The sequence below is a fragment of the Thermobia domestica genome, chromosome 3, assembly GCF_964235325.1.
Source record: "Thermobia domestica chromosome 3, izTheDome1.hap1.1, whole genome shotgun sequence".
Classification (NCBI taxonomy): Eukaryota; Metazoa; Arthropoda; class Insecta; order Zygentoma; family Lepismatidae; genus Thermobia; species Thermobia domestica.
In genome coordinates this window covers 106,169,189-106,194,421 of record NC_137456.1, presented here as the reverse complement: position 1 = coordinate 106,194,421, position 25,233 = coordinate 106,169,189, and the positions used below count along the sequence as shown (strand labels likewise).

At 36.4% G+C, this 25,233-nt stretch overlaps 2 protein-coding genes across 2 annotated transcripts in view; one reads left to right on the top strand and one right to left on the bottom strand.

The window, feature by feature from the left end:
- The window catches only part of LOC145680640 (ferritin, heavy subunit-like), a 29,369-nt gene extending 17,718 nt beyond the window's left edge, over positions 1-11,651 (top strand). The window contains exon 3 of the mRNA XM_081751338.1: positions 11,354-11,651. Coding sequence (XP_081607464.1) covers positions 11,354-11,539 — 186 coding nt within the window. The 3' untranslated portion in view covers positions 11,540-11,651. The remainder of the gene's footprint in view (positions 1-11,353) is intronic.
- Positions 11,652-16,536: 4,885 nt separating this feature from the next.
- LOC145681477 (soma ferritin-like) overlaps positions 16,537-25,233 on the bottom strand; it is a 28,455-nt gene continuing 19,758 nt past the window's right edge. Inside the window, exons 3-4 of the mRNA XM_081753123.1 lie at positions 20,240-20,467; positions 16,537-16,956 (exon numbers count right to left, since the gene is read on the bottom strand). Of these exons, the coding sequence (XP_081609249.1) occupies positions 16,729-16,956; positions 20,240-20,467 (456 nt within the window). The 3' untranslated portion in view covers positions 16,537-16,728. The remainder of the gene's footprint in view (positions 16,957-20,239; positions 20,468-25,233) is intronic.

Here is a 25,233-nt window from a genome sequence, read left to right as displayed (position 1 = left end):
AACATAAAGTTGTAATTTCTCAAATTGCACTACGTTTGATATTACATATTTCTGTTCAGTTAATTTAGTTTAGTGCGTGAGTTTTCTCGGGGTTCTCCCGTTTCCTCCCACTTTCTTCATTTCACCATTTCATTCATCTCTCATCATCACAGTCTCCTTTAGCCTAACCGGAATAACCGTGGGACGTAAAACTCAAAAATTTCATTTCATTTTTTAATTGAGTTTAACGCATCTTTCAGCAGCGAGGTTATATGAGACTGAACCTACTGATTAACGTTGAATTTAAACCACATGAGCTCCCGCCGGGAATCTAACCCGGGTCTCTCACGCCATAGGCTAACTGCTTAGCCACGAAAGAGCTCTACATATTTCTAATTTAGATATTAAATTAAACCACAAAAGCACATATCTTATTCAGTGTAACAAAGGACAATACATATCACTAACATCAACATTTTGGAGATCTGTAATAACTCAAATGGCAGGAACATTATAACATTAGTGTTCAGTAGTTTTAATTACAACAAGTCGCAGTTACATTATTTTAAGCAGTGTTGCGAACTTAAATAAATTGCTAAATATTATTATAAATATAGTGCAAATAACGTAGCTAAAGTGCAAAATATTTTAAAATTACTCGTAATTTGTTTTATGGTGCAAGAATGTTTTCAAAACACGATGTTTTTCATAGTCTTTGGGCTACTTATAATGTTAACGTCAAAGTTTTCGTTCCAGCAATACATGTAAAAGCAAATTGTAACTGAAATTAAACGTAAGTGACAACTTTTCAGTAGCACTAGTTGTTCTCCCTAAGCCTTAGGCCTGATGTATTTTTTTAGATTAAAAAACTGCTTTATTAAAATTTTAATTACGCCTTAACTGCATTTCATTTGTTATAGTTTGACCACCGACCACCTCAAACTCGATCCATATCATATAGCTATATGCAATTATTCAAAGACTTACAGTTAGTAATACACATTGTGTTGATTTTTGGTTTGTTTTGTTTTAGTTTAACGTCTCTCGATTATGCTAGGGGGGCTAAAGGAGACGTGGAGTTACTGATCATAGTGGAATCCAAAAAACTTCGGTCGTTGAACATTACCGCCACCGGGAATCGAACTCGGGACCATGCGAACCAAAACCAAGCGTACTAGCCATTACAGCAAATGGGGATTCTTACATTGTGTTGATTTAAATAATTGAGTCCGTGTTGCCAGATCCGAAGATAAAAAAGTAGCGTGTCTGTGCTACAAAAGTAGAGAATATGAACTATTTGTAGCCCAAATATATAGAAATGAATTATTTGGCAACTAATGACTGGTACTAATGAAATAATGTTTAAAATAGATCGGAAAATGTTATGGACATATTGCAAGACGAAATTATGATCGATAGACGAAAACAATTTTAGATTGTATACCACGTGACAAAAACAGCCTAGGAAATGTCTGCATACAAGAAATTGTGACAAAATCAGGAACCACTGGGGAGTAACCTGGAAAAGAATTACCCAAGATAGACAGTTGTAGAGAAAACTTGGGAAGACTTCATCCAGCAGTGGATTGATAATGCTTGATTATGATGATGGTGATGATTTTATATCAAGACCTCAGAGGTAAACTAAACCAAGTCATAATTTCGTAATTTTACAGGAGAAACGAAAAACCGGTTCTTAACTAAGATCTATAATACTGTTTTTCAAACTATACTAAATAGTTACAAAGTAGTAAGGTGGCTTTAGGCTTACATTATTACACCACTAGAAAGAACATAGTCTATTAAAAAAATATATTCTAACTCATTTTGACCAAAAAGTGACTTAACATAGTCTACCATTAATGTTTATATATATGCTGTATAAATTTACTAGGTAAGGTGGGATAAAATTGAATCCAAAATTTAACGAAAGTCATACAGCGAAAAAAGTATATTTTTGACTATTTAATAATTCATGTTGCTGCAAAACTACGAAAATGAATACAAAAGAAAACTAGAAAGTTAAGAATCACTTGTTTTGGCGAGCGAGAGAAAATAGATACAGCTAGCTCGAATTACCTATATACTTATATAATATGTATGTTTGTGTTTCGCAAGTAATTTTCAATCAATATAAAATTTCAACGTAATGAACGCACAATTGGTTTTCTCGAATAAAGATCACATGCGACGCTAAGAGCTCAGGAATAAGCTTAATCTATGTTACGGCAGTGGATATGTTTGGTCTAGGAATTAATTCGTGCGGGTGGACAAGAGATGGCGCAACGAACGGAGCGTCCCACAGTTCCGTGTATCCACACATGTGTTGCAAACCCCTGTCATCGCGTATCGTTCGTAGTATAGGGCAGTGGATTAAAGCGTCAACAACACCAGTTTGTAGTTAAGTGAACATGGCGCAATTTGTGCCTGATAAAGTGTTTTTGTGGGGTGTCCTGCTGCATTACTTTAACATGCAGAAAAGTGCGGCTGAAAGTCATCGTATTTTGGTGGAAGTGTATGGTGACCATGCTCTAGCTGAGCGAACGTGTCAGAAGTGGTTTGCACGGTTTAGAAGTGGTGATTTCGGCTTGGCAGACCAAGAGCGAGCTGGACAGCCAAAACATTTTCAAGACGAAGAATTGACAGCATTGCTCGAGCAGGATTCGTGTCAAACGCAGGAACAACTTGCAGCAGCATTAGGCGTTGATCAAACAACAGTCTCCAAACGCTTGAAAGCCATGGGAATGATTCAAAAGATGTCACATTGGGTTCCACATGAATTGAAAGACAGAGACGTTGAAAGACGAAAAACCATTTGCGAATTGCTGCTTCAACGACAGCGCAGAAAGGGGTTTCTGCATCGAATTATTACGGGTGATGAGAAGTGGATCCATTACGAGAACCCTAAACGAAAAAAGGCCTGGGTGAAACCAGGTGAACCAGGTCCATCACAACCAAAACGAGATATTCACTGTGCAAAGGTTATGCTGTGCATATGGTGGGATATGAAAGGTGTGGTGTACTATGAGCTGCTGCAACCGGGTGAAACTATGAATGGAGAACGTTATCGACGACAATTAATGCGTTTGAAGCAAGCTCTGGCCAGAACACGACCAGAATGGGAGAACAGACATGATAAACTTATTGTTCAACATGATAACGCTCGCCCACATGTCGCAAAACCGGTCAAAACCTATTTAGAAAATGTCGGATGGGAAGTTTTACCCCACCCGCCGTATTCACCAGACGTTGCTCCTTCGGACTACTACTTGTTCGATTGCATGAACAACGATTTGATTGGACAGCGGTTTACTTCTTCAGAAGATATCGAAACATGGGTCTCTGACTGGATCGCTTCCAAGGATGAGGACTTCTTTCGCCACGGAATCCGTACATTGCCTGACAGATGGGCGAAAGTGGTGGCTAGCGATGGACAATATTTTTCTTAAGGTATTTATGTATTTTGTGTTTGTACTACAGCTTCAATATGTGCGTACCAACCGCACGAATTAATTCCTAGACCAAATACATATGCGTATGTAATGCATTACAACTTTAGGAAGTTGTATAAGAAACAGAATGTACTTAAATTTAGTCGCGCACTATGCGAAACATCTGACTTTGAATCTAACTTGTTTCGTGATGCAACCCGAGGCCACACATAGCAAAGATGAGTGCCGTAGCTCCCATCACAAAGTTCAGGAATTTCGTGTTATAAGGTGTCAATTAAACACGTAGATGTGTAACGGTAATAAAGCATTTGATCAATTTTAAACAAAATATATTATAGTAATAATGTACCCTATTTGTTCAGATAATGAACGTTATATTATGCTTTTAAAATGACAGTCAAAACAAAATGTATTGGATAATAAATGAGAAATTGTAAAATTTCAATTTCGGTACGATTAAATACATTCATGCTGCTATGTGTTGCGTTATAAGTTAGAATGTATTGAACAATTCTTATTCTAAGGAAGGAAATAAACTACTGTATAGTACTGAAGTTAATTTAATAGAGTTTAATTGTATAGGCAGTACTGAGGCCATATGAGAAAGTCTTTTGCTGAAAGTGAAATATGGGTTACTATTAGAATTTTATCTCAGATATGATATACCCACTGATGATTGAAGCTGGAACACACGCATGGAAGGCATCAGCGCTAGCAAATTAGCTCTGAAGAAGTACACCATACTATAATTCTAAGTCAAGAATAAGGACAAAAATAAGAAGCAGAAACGACAGACTTTACAATAATAATACTTTTACAATTTTAATTTCACCTATTTATTTCGAGACTTTCGAGACGAGATCGAGACGAGACCGAGATTTGGCCCTCGAGACCGAGACCGAGATCGAGACAAGCATTTGTTGACCGAGACGAGACCGAGACGGCGATTTTTGACTTGAGACGAGACCGAGACCGAGACAGCTATTTTTAAACCGAGACGAGACCGAGACTGTACAAAGTCTCGTCTCGTCTCGTCTCGATACCATCCCTAATTTGCATTTTTAATTCCACTCTTGCCATTAAATGTATGATATTACTCTTAGAAAATGAAAGACAGTAAATACTACAAGATATGCTACGACACAATTGTAATATTAATTCCTTTGAACTGCAATTAAAACGCAATTTCTGTAGCTGTCTTAACCCCACGAGAAGACATATAACCAATATACACTTACGCAACGACAAATATTATATGGTACCATTTTTTTCTATGAACCAGTAATATATGCAAAAACTTTACATTTCCAAATGGAACAATATACATTAACCTTTTTAAATTATGGCTTTTATAGGTAAATTATTGAATTTCAGTCAGTCAACTACAGCATCATCCCTATTTATCCTAGGATCATGGTTAGTACCTCATTCTCTTCAGAATAGAATAACCTTTCATACGGTTGCATTTACATTTTCCTATCATGTCCCTAAAGCGGGAAATTTTGAGGGAAATTTGGAGTTTTTCTGATTTTTTCAAACTTTGATCCCCTCTGGACCCCCTTTGTTAACGCACAGATCTCAAAATCAACTGAAAAATACGAAGGGGTGTACTCAATGTGTATAAAAAATTTCAAACTTCTATCTTGAAAACTAAGTGCGAGAAAATGTTTACCAATGAGCTAAGAACATTCCCACAATACACCAGATGACCTGGATGTAATATAAAATTTTCCTGAGACATCCCTATTTATCCTATGATCATTGTTCATACATCATTCTCTTCAGAATAGAACATACTTTCAAACGGTTCCACTCACATGTCTCTATCATGTACTTGAGTTGGGAAAATCATGAAAAAATGGATCATTTGTTTAAAAAAATATTCCTTCTTTGTACTTTCTTGCCCCTCTGTACTCCCCTCTTTTAACGCAGAGATCTGAAAAATACTAAGGGGTGTACTAAATATGTGTGCAAAATTTCAATCTTCTAGGTGCAAAAGTAAGCCCGACAAAAATATCTCTACAATACTCCAGATTCCCGTATAAAAAGGGATCTCAGGTAAAAATTCCCTGAGACATCCCTATTTATACTAGGATCGTGGTTCGTACATCATTCATTTTAGAACAGAACACCCTTTCAAACGGTACCATTCACATATCTCCATCATGTATCTGAGGAGGGAAAATCGCGAAAAAAGGGATCTTTGTTAAAAAGATATCCATTTTTTTTTACCTTTTTGCCCCTCTGGACCCCCCTACTTTATCGCATAAATCTGAAAAGAATCTGGAAAATATTAAGGGGTGCACTGAATGTGTGTGCAAAAATTTCAATCTTCTAGGTGTAAAAGTAAGCCCTGCAATCATGTCAGGTTGGAACTGTGTAAGATAATGGAGACTCCATGTTGATTTGGAGTGTTTTTTTTTTTTTTTTTGGAACCAATGTTTTGGACCTTTGGTACATGCACTATGCACCCCTATTGTATCGAAATACGAAGATTTCCAGAATCAACGATATCTTTATTTATTTTTGTCATACGAGTGGAAATGGAGTGTGTCATCAGGACAACCACCCTCGTAACAGATCCCGGTTGGCTACCACCTGTTTGGAGGAGCATTCCACTTCTTTCTGCTGAAAGAACCACCGAGAAGCCCGGATTTGAATCTCATTGTTCATTTCAGAGACTTATGCTATGGATGTTCCTTTTAGTATGTGAAACGAGTGGAAATTCAATTCAAAAGTTGTACCTAGGTAATTTCAAAAGTAATAATAAGAATTGAAAAACATTTTTCTTCTTTCTTCGTTAGTAACATATTGAGATGGTTGGATTGTGGAATTATCCAAAGAGCAATTTGTCAGCGGAGCGGAACGATTTGTCGCAAATCACTAATTTCGATCACAGTTGTCCAGTGTTAAGTTATGATCAAATTTAGGTATCTTTTGTCAGATCTAGCTCGAGATATTTACAATTTCATACGAATTAAAATTACAATAGAATCGCAATAGGATCCCTTATAATGCATTAACAGTTTTATAAACTGGAATGAAATCCTCTGAAAGATCAGCAAAACCTACAATACCTTTTGCATCCACATAAGAAGAAACATACAAACTATATTTCATTTAACATATCGATTAGCAATACCATTTGACAATATCAGATATTTGGAAGCAAACTAAAAACTAAAAGTTACTCTTGAACAGCACTCACCTTTAAACAAAATTAATAATAGGTGTAACTTGTTTTTCTTTCATCTCAAATATAGTCTCTATACATTATGTGAGGGCATTAATATTCTCAAAATGGAACGGAAAAATAACTGCAACTATCGAAACATTTTTCCGAAAGCAAATAGTCCTATCACAAATTAGTTGTGGAAAAACTAGTTTTTTCTCAGTTCTTCACATAATAGGGAATATTTTCTTTCGAAAAATTTCTCTCCAGTTTTATCTCCACGATTTTTTTATAGTCCGACATATTAGGCAAAACGAGGATTAGGCCAAACGAGTATCCTTATTTCGCCTAAAATGGCGGACACAAATCTTATTTTTTATCTGTCATAGAAGTGTTAAATAATTTGTTAGGCGAAACGAGGATTAGGTCAAACGATGCAACATCGTTGGGAAAAGTGCCATCAGCTTCGGCGATTCTGTAACTTGCGTCCCTAAGTCTTAGAATTAGATACAGAAGGAAAACATGAATTGTTGTCATTAAAGCAAAAATGGATTTCAACCAAATAATTTCGTTCCTTCCGGTGTTAACGAAAGTACATGGTCGCAAAAGTTAAAAATATATACACTGTCCCAAACAATGTGAAGAAGGCGAGGCCGTCATATGTTTCACATTTACTTTTAGATACCACTAGAAAGCTTTATATACCTGACTATTTTGCCCACTCGTTTATTCTTTCTGAAATTTAAATAAAAAAGTACAACTTTCTATAAGTTTCAATTTCACCTTAATTTTTATAGGCCAAAGCAAAACATAATTAATACAATATACATGTGTTACATATTTCTTTACAGTCCTCCGGAAATAAATAATGCAGGAAGTATTAGGGAGGAAGTATATTATACTTGACTCATACATTACCACGACAACGTTTCTAAAGTTTCTGACTTCGAACGTTGATTTAAAACTTTAATTCTTCTAGTTCAAGCTTACAGTTTACACATTTGGATAACAACGCATATTCTGCGCTTAATAACACAGGACTTTTACCATAAATAAAAGCAATGTAACAATAAATAAATCAGCGTGACATATTTCCGCTAGCATTTCCGGCATAATTTGTTTCCAGTGAACTACAAAGAAATATATCACAAGGAAGCGGAAGCATTTTTTCTTTTCTTTCTTTCCGTAGACTTATAAACCTACCTCGCCTAATGACTCATCAACCAGTCATTTTCCTAGGATAAGAATGTCAACCTTTTAGGCGAGATGGGAATTCCCATCTCGTCTAAAATGGTGACTAGGAAATCTCTGTACTAAATAGGAAATGTTTGTACTAGATTAAGTAACGATCATCACTACGAAACTCAGAAATCATAAAGCAAAATCATAATCATTCATTGTCCTTTCGTTCCCGGTGTTGAAACATTTCATACAGGTCATAAGTAAATACTCCAAATAAAGGGTGTAAGACTTTTTTTTGGGGGGGGGCTGAAAGGAGATAGCCTTCGTGCTGGCATTAATTAAAAATGAGTAAATGAATCATATTCACGATTACATAAAGCAACATTTTGATTTACAACTAATATTAATTACAGTTGCTATTAGAAGGTCATTCATTGACTGTGGTTGAAATCGGGCAAAGAGTAAGCAGGAAGGGAAATTTTCTCTAAATTTTGATATTTCCTTATTCAAATAATATAAGAAAATAATTTTCCTCTATGACTTTCACCAAAATTATTCTATTTTGATGCAATATGGCGTACATTTTATCTGAGGCTTACCAATAGTCTCCACTGGTTCGTTTTAAAGTTTGTCAAGAAAGAAAGAATGGACTAGCTCCCTCTCCGTCACTTAACAATGTCTTGCACATTAATTGTCGTAAATATATATATATATATATATATATATATATGACTTCCAAGCAATTCGCTGCTTTGAGGCTTTTCAGTGATGTCCTTTGCATGAAGTTAAAATCAATGGAAAATAAAAGGGTGCATTTATTTTCCCCCCAATTAAAAAAAATGTTTTACGATAATTCTTCTAAGTAAAATATTTGGTTTTCTGAAGTATGGAATATGTTTTTCTTAGGTTTCCCAATGACTTTCAATGCTGAGTTTAAAATCAGTCAACAGTGACAGAGCAAATTAACTCCCCTCCTCTTACGATTAGGAAGTACGTTCCTTGATCGATTTCCCTCCAAAAGTCGATTTTCATAGTATCTGGTGTATGTTTTATGAGGCTTTCCCCCAATTTCTACTGTTTGGAGTTAAAATCAGTCAATAATTAGCGAGTGAATTCCCTTCCACCTTCATATTTAAATATATATATATATATATATATATAGTATACTATATATATATATATAGTATATATAAACTTCTTCAGTATTTATGAAACGAAGCGAAATTGATGAAGGATAACAATTATCGCTGGATTCTACAATATACCACCTAACTATGGTAAATCAAACATCAAAATTTCATAACATACCGTAAAATGGCTACAGAGTTGGACAGTCAAGAAAGGCAGAAAAACGCTGTTATGAACACTTTGTTCATTGCCTCCGTTATAACGCAAGATTTGTTAGATCTCAATCAGAATATTGGAAATTTCCCACTTGTTCCTTCTGAATGAGAATAGGAGAGATTATAGTGAACAAAATCGTATTTGATATTTCAACTGATTTACATATTTCATATTCCTACACCCTGAAAAAGTCGTCTATTAGTTAGTTTCTACTTTTCCATTCATTCATTGGTATGTAAACATGCCTAGTTGCGAAATTATAACCTTCATGAGATTTTGTAGAATGATTTCTTGATCTTCAGTTCTTTCTTCAAGAATAAGAATAATATACTGTAAAATAAAAATCAAGATTCGATTTATTCAAAACAACTCAATTTTATTTATATTTTAGAAATCAACCTTTCATATTATAATTGGAATATTAAAATTAGGTTATTGATTTACATGTTCACGATCTTTAATATATATTAATAAATAGTGCGGATTCTTTTCAAGTCTGTGTATAATTTCACAATATTTCGTAGTGCTGATTGTTATTAATCTAGAACAAAAATTCCCTTATGAGTACAGAAAGTCTCTCATCACCATTTTAGGAGAGATGGAAAAAGACAATATGGGAACTCTCATTTCGCCTAAAATGGCGGAAATTCTGATCTGGAGAAACCTGTGGCTGATAAGCCGTTAAGGTAATTTGGAATTAAACCTTTATAAATAGCCTTACCAGATTTCCAAACTGAGAAACCCGGGTCATCATATCTCAATTCCTATATTCTTTTTCTTCGAATTACTTTTTTTTATATATAAAAGTAAAATCTGAACGTAGAACATCACTAAAAAATACTTTCTGGCATTTTCACTATGTCCGTAATAAAATAAATTTAAGAATAGTACGTAAGAGTTAAAAAGGATAAAACTCCATAGTATTTCCATCAACATTACGTGACAAGAAAGTGTACGAAACTAGGACTACCGATAGGCAGCGTTACTACAAAAGCTAACACAATCTAACATCTTGAAATTAAAACCTAGCTTTGCGTGTAAAAAATATTCAGTTTTTCGAACAAAATGGCAATATTTAAAAATCTAAACATTTAGATGTTTCGAAAAATGTTTTCGAGACACCGAAAACTAGTGGAAAACCTGGAGATAAATCCGGGATGTCTTGTCAGTCTGTTTATAATAAAAGAGAAAATTACAATTTTAAAAATATATTTCTGAAACAATAATCTTTTAAAGATAAATGAATCAAAAGTAAGAAAAGTTACAGAGTATATTACACGAAAATAAATGTAAGTTATGTACCAACCTGCGCTTTCTTTACCTAGCAGCAGAGATATCAATCTGCCCCAAGGATTAGGGCGCAACCTCCCAAATTTACCATTTTTCCTCTCAAATTTACATTCTTTCCCCTAAATTTATCATTCTTCCTCCAGATTGGGCATTCTTCACCCCCCCCAAAAAAATTACCATTTTGCTCCCAAATAGAGTTTCTTCCCTCAAATTTACAACCTTTCAGTTTGATTGTATCATTTTCAATTTCCCCCAAATAATCCCATGAAGGCAACCTGTACCCTAAAACCCACCTGTGGTCACCATTGCATAGCAGCCATGCTATTTGGAAACGAAATTTCAACTTTTTGAACCTCGCACTTTGGTTATTACCGGAAGTCACGAAATTATTTGGATCATCCATTATGCACTGTACGTTTATTGATAATGGTTCTTTCTTTAACTAATTTGATTCAAGCATCAGGTTGAAAGTACTTGCTTTACAATATGCTCTACACAGTATTGACAATGGTCCAAAGTATTAGCGAAAGTATTTTAAAATATAATTTCCCCGGTATTTATTTATTTATTTATTTATTTATTACGTAATGAGTTTTTTTTTTTTTTTTTGGCTACCACAATACTTTCAGCTCCAGTAGCAGGATTAATTTGATGTGCTATATTTTGAGGCAGATGCTTTAATTTGTTTTTATTCTAGTGTATGCTTAATAAAACCGTAAGTTTTGAAAATCTTGAAGTTTACCGTGAACATCTGCATTTCATATACTTGAACACTAAAAAATTAAAAGGCGCAAGTTAATATATTAATTCTTTATTTATTTTAAAACTGTTGTAAAATGTCCTATTTATTATAACTTTTATATTTTGCAGTTCGAGCTTTAACTGTGCGTTAATTAAAAGTTGTTTGCTTTTTTTTTTTTTTTTTTTTTTTCAGAAATTATTGGAGCTCCACAAGATCGCTAGCACAGTGTCCGATCCGCATTTGTGTGACTTCCTGGAACACGAGTTCTTGGATGAACAAGTGGAGACAATCAAGAAATTGGCCGACCTAATCACCAATATCAAGCGTATTGGTGAGGGACTTGGAGAATTCATGATGGACAAAGAATTACGTTCATAAGTTGAATACACCACAACGAAACATGGACTTCAAAGAAGACAGAAGAATAAAGCCTTAAAGGTACATGTATTTGAGAGAAAAAAATTAATAAAGTCATAGGAGCATTTTCAAACTTTTCTTTATTCTAAAAATAATTTCTTTATTCTGTTTCTAAATAAAATATACACCGTGGCTTAGTGGTAGAGAGCTCACTTCTGGTGTGAGAAGTACTTTATTCATTCACAAGCCATGGGTTTATAGCAGGGGCGTCATTTAGGAGGGCAGGAGGGGACAATTGCCCCCCCAAGAGTTTGAGGAATATATATACTTTAATAGATTGTCTACTAATATACTAGTACAAAACGTGAAAGTCTTATGTCGGTGGTGCTCTTGCCCCTCCCAAGCGAAGTCTGAAATGACGCCCCTGTTTTATGGTGGACAACATCGTGTTTGTGGGTTTTCTCGGGTTTCTCCTGTTTCCTCCCACAATCTCATTTCACCAACGCGAACATATTCATTTATTTCATGAATCATTCTTCCCCTCTAGTTGACTGAGCAATCGTTTTATAACTAAAACGAGCAAGTTTCGTTCAACAGAGTGAAACTACGATAGTCCTCCAAACTATATGAATTCAATGGGCTTGCATAGGGTCTATGGCATAGTTTGGAAGTCTAAAGAAGAAAAAAAGAGAAAAAAGATAATGCCACCTAGCCGGAAACGTACAAACTGTAAAGCACGGGTCACTCACAAAAAGAATATAGTTTTCTCCTTTGCTCACGAAGATATTTGAATTTTAGACTTCCACACAGTGGCGTAGGGAAGGGGGGGGCCCGGAGGGGCCGCCCCCCCCCAAAGAGCTCCGACAATGTACTTTGGTGCTTTGATGTTTGTAATTTTTTATATATTTTTATGTTTATATATTTTCTTGTTTGTAATTTTTCTATATGTACCTATAACAGCACTTGGGCCCCCCCCAAACACACATCCTGGCTACGCTACTGCTTCCACACTATGATATGCATAAGTGTCGGATGTCATGTAGAACGGTTATGTCTATCATCCGTCTGCCTGTCGGCAGATATCAGACTAAAAACGGTAAGAGGCACTAAGGAGTGCTTTTTTTTGCAATCAATTCAACGTCAATCAAATCAATTCAATGTTCCATCTCTTCCGTTAACTCTTTGTAGAAACCGGAAGTGGTATAAATAAGCTGTTTATGGCTTCAACGTTGATCACTATAGAATAAAAACGATAATAAACAACTACAAACTTTTTTTTGAGAATCGATTCAGCATATCAAGGAAATGTATCATAACTACTTGTAACATTCTGTCAAAACCGGAAGTTGTTTAAATTTACTAGTATTTCCCGTTTTAATGTTGCTTTTAGAAATTTAAAAAGCCGGATTTTTTGGACAAAGTTTTTTTTTTCGCACAAAATGCCGGTTTTTCACGCTAGCATAGCCCACTATAGTGAAGTACCATTTTTGTTTCTTTGCAGTAGATTCTGCAATTAAAGTGCCATTACAACATTAAAAATACTTATGGGTTGTATTTTCAATCTAGGGCTGGCTATCTTAATTGGTTCTCAAACTGTCTTTGTATTGTTGATAGCAAATATAAGCTATGCATTCATGACTGCCATGTGGGTTGCCTTACCATCCTACATACTTCCTGGAAGGTATAAATTTTTCCGTGTTTCACTGGTCGAATAAATTCAAATTGGCAAGCAAGAAAACACTCCATAAACTTAAAAAGCCGATACTAACCCAGTTTTGTTTGGGTATAATGATATTTGACGCGAGACACTTACTGCACCAAAGATATTAGGTCAAGAATTGCTATAGCCAAAGAAGCATTCAACAAGAAAGGATCACTGTAAACTTGCAGGCCTAATATTAGAAATATTTAGAGTGCTTCGAAATGTGGTGTTAGAGGAAGATGGAGAAAATAACATGGACAGAGAGAGTAACAAACGAAGATGTTTTAAAACGGATAGGAGAGAAAAGGAAACTGAAAATCGAGAAATATGGAAGAATCATTTAAAACACACACATACGCTGTTAGTTTAACACAGTAGTTAAACTTCATTATTCACAGAATTCCTACCTTCTTTATTGTTATATCGTGACAAAATGTTTAAAATTAGAATTTTTTTTGTTTGCGTCTTCAACTTTCTTACCTTCGAATTTTAACGGCCTCAATAAATGATAATGCAGTGTTAGTTTATTCATAAATAAATAAGAAAATTTTAGTTTATTCATAGATCTTAATGATAATTTTGTTTCCGGAAATTTATTGCAGTTTCAGAACAGTTATTGTTAACATTTTTTTAAATAGAGTTTAAACCTCACGTTGTGCACCGAGAATAAGGAATTATTCGATTTTCGTAAAGAATACAAAAATTAAATATCTTTCTAGTGTTATAATGGAAAAAGAAAAATGGAGCGTGTGAAAATCATAAAGATGAAAGGCTACAAATTTTCTTATGAGGGATCGTCAAAAGTTATTCAAACGAGTTTGTTAAACTTGTGTAGAGTAAGAGATACACCTGAACCCATATAGTGTTTTGTGAAATCTTTTTATTTGGTATCTAGTGAAAATTACCGTATTATTATTATTATTATTATTATTATTATTATTATTATTATTATTATTATTATTATTATTATTATTATTATTTTAGTATGGAAATACAAACGAACAGGTAATTATAAATAATGAATATATGGTACCTTGATTTAAAAAAAAAATGTCATACCGAAAATCGAAGAAATAAATATTCGAGTTCGAGAAGTGGACATCATTATTTCAAAATAAAAATTCTGCAATAATGCTGTGATGCAGAGACTTCAGCTGCTTCTGGGTTACAGAGGGTGACCCGGAGAAAAGTCATGACTCTTTGTACCGTGCCATCACTGATGTTCATATTCCCTTGAAGTATCATACACACAGTCAAGGAAATATGCGGATAACGCTGACAATCATGAACAATTGGTACAAAAATGTTTCTGCTGGCTCAGAAGCGTAGAGCAATGTTTATGAATAAAACCAACACTTGCAATGACACACGAACACTGAAAAACCTGATTCGATACATTCACATCATCTTGGTCAACGTATGTTGGCCGTCACAACTCAGCGTTTTTGTTGACAAAAATGTTCAATACGAGCTGTAGTTACCGCAAATAGGGGCCGCGGTGGCTCAGTGGTAGAGCGTTCACTCTGGTGCTTGGGGTCCCGGGTTCGGTCCCAGCCCCCGCCAAGTGAACTTTGTGGTGGACAAACACCGTGTGCGTGGGTTTTCTCGGGGTTCTCCCATTTCCTCCCACTTTCTTCATTCCACCATTTCATTCATTACTCATCATCACCGTCTCCTTTAGCCTAACCGGCATAACCGTGGGACGTAAAACTCAAAGATTTCATTTCAATTTTTACCGCAAATAGCTATGCAGACTTTACAGCGTGCACCCAGGCCCGTAGCCAGCCCAAAAATGTAAGGGGGGGGGGCGATCCAACCATATGATAGTTCATCACCATATTATAGTTCTTTTGCAAGGCTACTGTAAAACTTTTAGGGGGCCAGCAAAAATTTAGGTGGGGCGGCCCCCTAGACCCCCCTGGATACGGGCCTGCGTGCACCCATGCTATCTATGAGACTAACAAGCAGCGCATGTGGTAACAATTTTGCATCATTCTAGCACAAGCACCCTGGGCAGTTCAGCAATTGACCATGGTGGAGATGTTAAAGCTGCATTTCGTCGTCCGAGGACATCCTATGCACGCTCAATAGGGTGACGACCGCGCTGACCACTGGAGATACATGATGCCTTCATATTGCAGATACGGTAATTCTTCACCAACTATACCCTATTTGGACATGCATTGTTATCCACAAAATGAAATTCAGAACAGTATGAACCACGGACATATCGTTCAAGGATGACGTTCCTGTAGATCTAAGGTATTTTCATTTGCTGATGATCCCGTCCCATACCATGACACCAAGAACTCCACATCTGTCCCGTTCAACAACATTTTGGTGGTGGCAACGTGTTTCTTGTGCCGTTCAAACAAACAGACACAGAGAATCACTCTTCCAAACGGAATCGTGACTCGTCACTGAAGAGTACACTACTCCACTACTCTGAGGTCCACTCACTGTGGATTACAGAACACTGTTGGCGTTCCTGGCGCTGCTGTTGTGTAAGAGGGATGATATCTGGCAGATCTACAATATACATTCGTTTAATCGCCGATATACAGTTTGACATGATACGTAGGCCCCAGAGGCAGCTGCAAAATCTCGAGTTAGTATAACTGCTCTGCTTGTTGGTATTCGTTGGATATTTAAGACCAGATAAAGAGCCTCACGCAGCATCGTTGCATGTCAACGACCTCTACTATGCTGCGTTTGATTGTTTTCACTAGCCAGGAAACGATTCCACAATCTCTACACAACATTGCGAAAAACATAGTAGGGTAGGCCCCGTAGCTTTGGAGCTATGGACCTATATAGTTCACTTTTTTTTGTTTTGTTTTCGACAGCCTTTAAGTCCGAAAGGAAGTATTTGTGCACCCAGGTTGGTCTATACTTTATGTCTTAGCTAGAAATCACCTCAAACGTTGTCGGTGTTGTTTTGAAACACCCTGTATATTAATGCTCAGATCTAAATATGGTTGCGGCACTTCTCGTAATAATAAACAACAAAGCACGTTCATGTTCAGCTTCATCACAATCCATTTCCAAATAATTATGTTGAAACAATAATGATTTCAGTTGCAATTAAATAATCACACTAGTTAAATAATCACACTAGTTTTAAATCTGCAAATTGCCTGCATGGTAGCGGCATATGTTGACATCTGGTAGGCAGCGCAGGTAATGACACCTATTAGTGTGACTTTAACTAATAGGAATTAATGTTACAGACTGAGAGATTTCCCTTTTATAATACGGATTAATATTATATACTTGTATGTGTCAAGTTATATAATAACAACTTCAAACATATATTTCCACAACACTCTATTAAACAACAACCAATTTTTTTATCCTTCTTTTACAAATTTTCAAACGATACGAACACAATTTACGAAGTATGCACACACACACACACACATACACATACATACACACTAATGTCGAAGTAAGGTAACTATTATTTAAGACAACTCATGAAGAACACTCAGTTTTCCTGAGATGGGGTTTAGTCTCTGGTGTGGAGACCTTCTGTTGAGACCTTTTCCATCTTCTTGAGGAGCTCTCGATCATACAAATAAACCCCTGGTTTGTCTCCAACTAGTCGAAGTGTGGTCACGTGTTCAGCGAACTCCCTTATGGTTTTCACTTGATCGTCGAGAAAATAATCTTCCAGAAACGTATAAAAACCGGGATCATCATGCTCTTCAGCTATTTTATGAATAGCTAGCAACTTCTAAAAGATAGAAAAAAGAGAAGAAAAAAGAAAGAGATAAAAGAAATAAATCTTTGAAATTATTAATATGTGTTGAGACGTAGTTAGATTAATACAAAAAATACATACACTATCTTCATTTCTAACCCACTGATTTATATGGAAAATCATTTTTTTCTGTTTTCTTCGAAATGAACTGGAATTTCAATGATTTCTCCTTCAAGTCTACAGTTTAATGTCGCTTGTTTTCATAAAATGAATTTGTATTATTTATAAATTAAACACTATTTAAGAAGAAATGTGAATATCAAATATAGAAATTATTCCCTTATATCAGTGTTTCCCAAAAGGTGTGTCGCGACATACTAATGTGTCGAGAAATTTTTGAATTTAAAAATCATGAAGCTTTTAAATTAATTAAAAAGAATTTTGAGACGGACTATATTTATCATCGCCTTCAGATACAGCAACAATGCTTAGTACTACGTCGAGTAAATACTTTACAAAAGTTTACAGGTTTTTTTTACTAACATAATTTATATTAGTATTAATAAAAAATACAATTGAACAAACGTGTTGCGGGTTCAGTAAAATGTATTGTCAGTCAAAAAAGGTTGGGAACTACTGGCCTATATATAAAATAATTTTCACGAGGTAAGGGATATTTACATTAGTTTGAAGAATAAATCTGTAAATCAAACCCTTAGAAATTTCAGTTCATTTCAAAAAGTTATAGAAAAATAATTCTTCATATAAATCAGTGGGTCAAAAAATAAAGAAAAAGAGAAAGTAAAAAGATGGCACTGGTAATCAACATCATTGAAGTGGTAAGGATAAGAGCATTATAAAGATAAATTTCAATAATACCTGTACCAATTTGCCTATTTACAGTGCAGTATATACAGTATTAATCGGCGAAGCAGTGAGAGAGTCGTCATCGGTTCCGGAGGAAGGGAAAAAATCGTGTGTTTGCGTGAAGAGGATTCTTTGACTTGATGTGAACTGTGGTTTTGGAACAATGAGTAAGAGAAAAGATGTGTCGCCAAAGAAACGAGCGATAATTCGGACTCTGTTGAACTTGAATAGACTCGCGTCATTTTGTTATAAAATTACATGGCGAACGGATTTTATCTAATCTCAAGCGGTTATCGTCGAATATACACGGTTACAGGAGCAGTCTGATTAGCTAAATTAGAAATACCTAAATGATTCCGTCTCCGTGGCCAAGTTGGAAGAGCACGCACCTAGTTATCCAAAGGTTGGTTGTTCGCTCCTACCCTGGGGCGCGTTTTTTTTTTTTTAAGTGTTTCTCCTTTAGACTCTCCTTAATGTAACAAATTACGCATATAGGCGATTTAACATATTTTGCGGGAATAATTTTGTTGTTCATTGGCGTTTCGTCGCGTCTTTGCCGCTGCTGGTGGTATAATTTTCAAAACGAAAGTGGGGCGACCGCGGATCGTCGCTGCGGGGTCGCCAATTTTTGTCGAGGTATCTCTAGTTGCCTATCGGTGGTCCTCCGACGCCTACGGCATGGGGATAGGCTTGTAAACAAACTATAATATGGTTGAATCGCCCCCTAACTTCAGCCGGCTCCCCCTACATTTTTGGGCTGGCGATGGTGAAGAAACTGTATCATTGGGCCAGAGATAATCAGGATTGGACTGCAGATGATTGGGGAAAGGTAGGTTGATATTTTATTTGTCATTTAAGTGTAATAATACATCATTTAGGTTATCATTTAAGTGTAGATTGCAAATGTACAGATTACCTGTATCGTAGGTTACTGAACGAATTTTAATGTGATTCATGTAGACTTCAGTAATGTTAAAGTTACTGAAACATGGTCATTTGACCATAGGTTATATTCAGTGATGAGACCATAATTTCTGTAGAAAAGGAGAACTCCCAGTATGTGTGAAGAGAACCGAAGGCGAAGCCTTTAAGGCATATTGTGTAAGACAAAGTGTGAAATATCCAACACGAGTTGTCGTATGGAACCGCATTAGTGTGAAAGGAATGGAACGTCTCTGTGTAGTAGAACGAAACATAAACGCAGGGCAATATCAAAAAGTCATCACTGAACATCTTGTGCCACAGTTGCTTGAATGGTTTCTATCTGGGACTCGATTTTTATGCACGATGGTGCGCCGTGCACAAGGGTAAGGTTGTTTCCAAGACAAAGGAGTCAGAGTCCTTCTGTGGCCTGGAAACAGCCCAGATTTGAACGCCATAGAGTCTCTATGGGCCTTCCTGAACAAAAAAGTTACGGAGCAGTATCCAACTTCAAGAAACCAGCTGACAGATGTAGTGAATAATGCATGGCACGGTGGCCCAGAAATAAAGAACTTTTGCTGTACGTTAATAAGCCAGATGCCAAAACGAATTCAGGCACTATGTCAAGTCAAGGGTTTCCATACAAAGTACTGAAATACTGTAACAGTACGTAGAATGAAGTGGAATATAAAATTATTCAGACATTAAAACGTTTACAGACGTATTCTTTCTTTGACTTGCGATTTTCTTCAAATTTCACGTGAAAATCCTAAAATTGCTAATAATTTGTCCACGTTTGTATGTTTGAAATATTTCATATTAATCTTATGTGTTATCAAGTGCAAAATGTCTGTAAGTTTATTAAATTTGTAATCTGTCGACAATGTAGAAGGAGGAGGAAGCTAGATAGACATTCAGTAGCGGCAATAAAGGCCCCGGAGACTCTGTGGTGCCAGTGGTTGCGAAATTTAGGGATAGGGGACCTTCAAGTTATGGAACTCGAATCACATAGGGCTTGATGTTTAGTTATGCAGGGGAGGAGTCAAGCTAGTTTAGTTACCTTGGCAAACACTCCACCACTTCAAGGCTTGCAAAGCCCCCTTTCCCTTAGAGATCTGCACGCGCCGGAATTTTTAACCCGGGCTCGGCCCAGCCCGTGAGCTTATAATGTGAGGCCTGACCCGAGTCCAAAATATGTTTTAGCATTTAGGCCCGAGCCCGGCCCTAGCTCGTGCGATAATCAAATGAGCCCTAAATAAGCCCGAATTACAGAAACTTAATAATTAACGTAAAATCGTATTTCTATTTACAGCAATTAGAGATTTAATTTTGAAGTTGTGCTTTAAAAATTCTCCGGAAGGAACGGTCCAATAAATATCGTTGTACAGTATATTTACAAAAGTTAGATCCGAAACGGCCCGAGAAATATGGTTGTATATTTAAAAATTTACGGCCCAAGCCCGTGCAGACCTCTACTTTCCCCACAAATAAATCCTCGGCTATAGGACTGTTAGATAATTAAACCTACCTTATTCACGTTCTTTTCAAGGTTCATACCGAATTCCATAGCTTTTAAAGGCGTATTCCAACTCGAGGGATCCGGAGGATCTGGTATTCCTTTCCAAACAATTCGTCCACCACGTCTGCTCATATAATCCAACATGAGACACGCGTGGTGACGTTCTTCACCAGACTGAAAGCGGAAGAATTTATGAAAACCTGGAAGCGCTACATCATCTTGATTAAAAAACTCAGCCTGGAAAAATAAATTTTAAATGCAAGTATTAGTACTAATTTGAGGGGTGCGACCAAACGACTGAACAAGCGCCACCACGCACATTGTACGGGGCCTAATTTATTTTTAGCTTTCGCAAAATTTGCAGTATGTAACGCTACACAAACGCCTGCAAAACATTATTATAACTGTTGTGCTGCTTATCACAAACTAAAACGCCAAATTTTTATTGTGTTGACGCAAGCCATTACAGCAGAAGGAATTTAAAAACTTTTAGCCCATGCTGGTCAAAATAAAATACACACTCGTTTAACTAAACCGAACTCCTTGCTCTATCTACCGACTTTTCAATGAAATAAACCCTGAGACACGATAGAAGCAGCTAAAATTTCTCTGTTTATTGAAAATAACAGTTTTGCTTAAGTTGGTGCTAGTCCCTTGTTCTTTCGCACCCTTCAATTGCACTAACCATCAAAATTTCACTTTTTTCTGTAACTGGCATGAAAGCCGCTAATTTTTATGTTTTCGGGTATGCTGATAACGAAAATGTTAATGAAAATGCAAGATTAGCTCTCGTTTTGAAGTTACGATAACTTTACGTTATTGCCTATATAAGCTTGTGCACGTATTTTCCTTCGAAGAAAGGTCCCTGAAAGCGCAACCGCTTTGTCTAGCATTTGTAGTTTTCTGCTGGTGATTCCCTGATTAGTGTCCAGTAGTAATCTGCTAACATTGATGCACTCCACTTTCCCTGGTATCTCATTTCTACGTCCGAAATTTGCTGGTGGAAGAGTTCCTCTTGCTTGTCGCTTATAGCACCATAGTCGTTAGGAAAGAAGTCCTTTTGGGAATCTAAGAAATGTAACTTCGAGGACACATTTCAGCCCAGTCTATCGCAGCAGTGCAGAAGATTTTCCACCAGATCCTTACAGTTTCCTGCCCTCTTATTTCCTAGAAAGTTTGTTGACATTTAAACAAAGGCAGGTGGGACAGGAACAGGCGGTCCGTCTGCGTGAGGCACTGGTCGCATGGCCGACGGTATGTTAGCATATATGAAGAAAGATTTCTCTTCTTGGAAATACCATGTTAATGGAGTTGTCATACAAAAGTAACAATCATTCACATGGTTTGGTGATTCTCGCCAGATCATGGGAATAGCAAAGCCCATGGAAGATCCTTTACGATTCAACAACGAATGAAGACTCGAGACACAAAATTGCAACATACCTGAGGAGCCCAGAGCTTGTCGTGGTCCCTGATTTCAGAGCCAACGTACGGTCTGTACGCGTTCCTAATATGTGTCGTTATTGGTCTCCTTTGCGATCTCAATGTAGCCTGTCTGCTCTGTAGCAAAAATTGTCAGCACTGTTTACACATTTCCGAGGCATAATGAATCACAGCAATTAGTAACCACACACACTAACTACACTTCAGTAATACCTTTTTCCAGAACACGAACAGAACACAATTTATAACAAACTGAAATTACACTTAAAGGAAACATGCTCCGCTCCTACCTTCTTCTTCCCCTTCCCTAGTTGCTATGAGCCCGGGTGCTAAAAATAGCAACAAAATACATATAGTCTGTCTACCATCATCGAGATTTCGAAGCCTAATGGGAAGGGATTGGCAATGAATGCTAATAAAATATAATACTTATAATTAAATGCACCATCTTTAACTTGGAAACGAGAGCTAATTCGAGTTTTTCATTGTCGTTTTCGTTATCAGCGTGCTCGATATAGTTAAGAAACATCTATTTCATTCCAGTTACATTTTCACTGTTGGCTAGTGTTATTTGATAGTCCTTAATACAAATACAATTAAAATAAGGACGAACACTAGGACCTTAATATACAATTGTTTTTTTTTATATTCATTATCTCAAAACATACTCAGACATATAGTTACAGATATTTAGTGATGATGCGTTGGACATGTTTTAGTGTTGCCCACGAGACAAGAGTAGAAATAAGACTTTTTGCGTCTCGTCTTGTAAGTTACTTGTAGTCTTGTCCAAATTTTCCCAAAGCTTTTATTCGTCTCTCTCGATTTTAAAATTTAGGTACAAGATCTATGTCCTGATTTTTCCTTAATTTTATCCTCCCGTGTTACGAGAGGTCCATGAAGAGTGTGATATAACAATATTAAAATCATATTTATTATCGGAGTACATATTGTATAATTGCTATGTATCTTTAAACGTTGATGAATGCTCTCTGTTATGTTCGTACCTCCCGTTCTTACTTTATAGTTGTTATACTATGAATCATGTAGCACAGTGGTTGAAATCTAACAAGACACATTCGCGAAATGTCCCCTCGGGATTCATGTAAAATTGATTCAAATGTAAAGTTCTCCGCGACCCAATGTGTATTGTATTAATTTTAGCGGCCCATACCGGTAATTTTTCATATTTTTGGGCCTTCATATATCCGGAATTCAATCATACACTACTATAACGCTCGGACACAAAATTGCTTTTAGTTTCTTTAGATGTAACTGGACATGAATGTGGGCATATGTTAAACAAATTGGATCAAATACTGCTTCTCTGACACATGTTACCACCCCGGCCGCCATCTTGGATCCGCCATATTAGATTCAACTTTCGATTTTTCAAATGGGAATAGGTGCAAGTAATAAATCAGATTCAAGTAGAATTTTCTCGGAAATCCATTGTAGTGAGTTTTATCGTAGCTTGTACCGTTTGCAAGGTATTGCATGTTAAATATCAGGCACCACGAATATTGAACCAAATAGAAAGTTGTGCAAGGCCCGTGTGTATATGTAATCTTTTACACCATTTATTGTTGACGAAATATTCTCTGAACGTACATACATACTCAGACGGAAATGGTAAGTCTTCTTCTAAATCTGGTCGTAACTGGATTTACATTAGGCATTTTGACCGTGATACAATACTTCCTTGTTATAGTATAACACGGAATTAATAACATTCACTCACAGAAATGTAATAAGATTATGACACCAATGTTGTAAAGAGTTTGTTTATACCTACAGTATTTTTGCAGTTAGAAATTGTTTCGATTTGTCAACATCAAAAACGTAAGTAACTGATATTACTCTGCAATGTCTAGTGGCGAACAGGCTGGAGGGCTTTAACATGCAATATCTTGCAAACGGTACAAGCTACGGTAAAATTCACTACACCAATGAATTTCCGAGAAAATTGTATGCAAATTTGACGTATCACTTGCACCTATTCCCATTTGAAAAATCGAAAGTTGAATCCAATGTGGCAGATCTAAGATGGCGGCCGGGGTGAGTAACATGTGTCAGAGAAACAGTACTTGAACCAATTTGTTTTGCATATGCCCACATTTATGTACAGTTACATAAAAGCAATTATGTGTCCGAGCGTTATAGTAGTGTATATATGTAGTATAGGTATATGAAGGCCAATAAATATGCAAGGTACCAGTGTGGGCCGCTCAAATTAATACAATACACATTGAGTCGCGAAGAACTTTGCATTTGAATCAATTTTACACGAATTCCAAGGAAACAATTCGCGAGGACTTGGGTGTACTAGTGTTGCCCAAGACACTCGAGAAATTTATCGTTCAGCCTCGAGAACGAGATGAAAATTGTTACATTTTCGTTTTGCCCACGTTCTTTTCTATTTCCATTATCTACTCCTACATCAAATTTGGTGCAATTATCTCTGAGTGACATCGCGCCCTTCCCTCGTTAGTTGTGATATCCAACAGGCCCGTAGCTAGCTAGGAGCATATTATGGGGAAGGCACAGTTCAATTTGTTTTCTGACACACACACACAAACCAAGCTCAGCTGACGCATGGGTCGAAATAACCGAGAGTGATCAACAGTGTCTGGCCATTTTGAGCTTGGGCACTATAACAACTTTAAATGTGACAGCGGGGTTTGCATATTCGGAAACTAGCGTGTCTTCCTGTTCTCCCCATACCCACAACACTCGAGGGGTCCGTCGGTCACCGGAGATACGCGCCCCCACAAGTAAACAATTCGTGCTTCTGGGCCGGTTTTCGTGACTTCTTGTGAGGCTCCTGCTGGATCTCTGTGGATTCATGCATAATGCGCGCAATAAAAAAAAATGCGCAGCAGTGTTAGAAGATGAGGAGAGACCTAAAGATCTCCAGCAGAAGCCCCTCCAGTCACACACGGTGATCCGGGAAGTGACTACCAGAATTTCGGGATCTCGATCGGTTTTAAGACTTTTGTTCGAATACATCTCACTTTGTGACATCGAAACCAACGTATTCGTAACCTACAGAGCCTGCCGGTTCTTTACATACCCACATCGACAGTGGTAGTCACCGATCAAGAAAGTAGGGAGTCATCAATGCATTGGGTGGAGATGCCCTTTACACTGTTACAAATTTCAGTTTTATTTTTTATTTATTATTATTATTATTATTATTATTATTATTATTATTATTATTATTATTATTATTATTATTATTATTATTATTATTATTATTATTATTATTATTATTATTATTATTATTATTTTGCTTCCTCGATGAAAGAAGGTGATATTTATAGAGTTTGACCTCCTGATTCAGGATCTGTTATTAGTTTTGCTCTATCACCCACAGTTTTCGAGAAACAGTAAAGGTTAGTGTATAAAATAATATCCCAATATATCTTTGTACATGAATCAATAGGAAATTTCATGGGTAATTTGAAGTATAATACAGTATTGCAATTGTTTTAATTCAATTTATTTTTAAAATTACACTTAAATTAGAGCAAATTTGTGCATTTTGTAAGAAAAAAAAT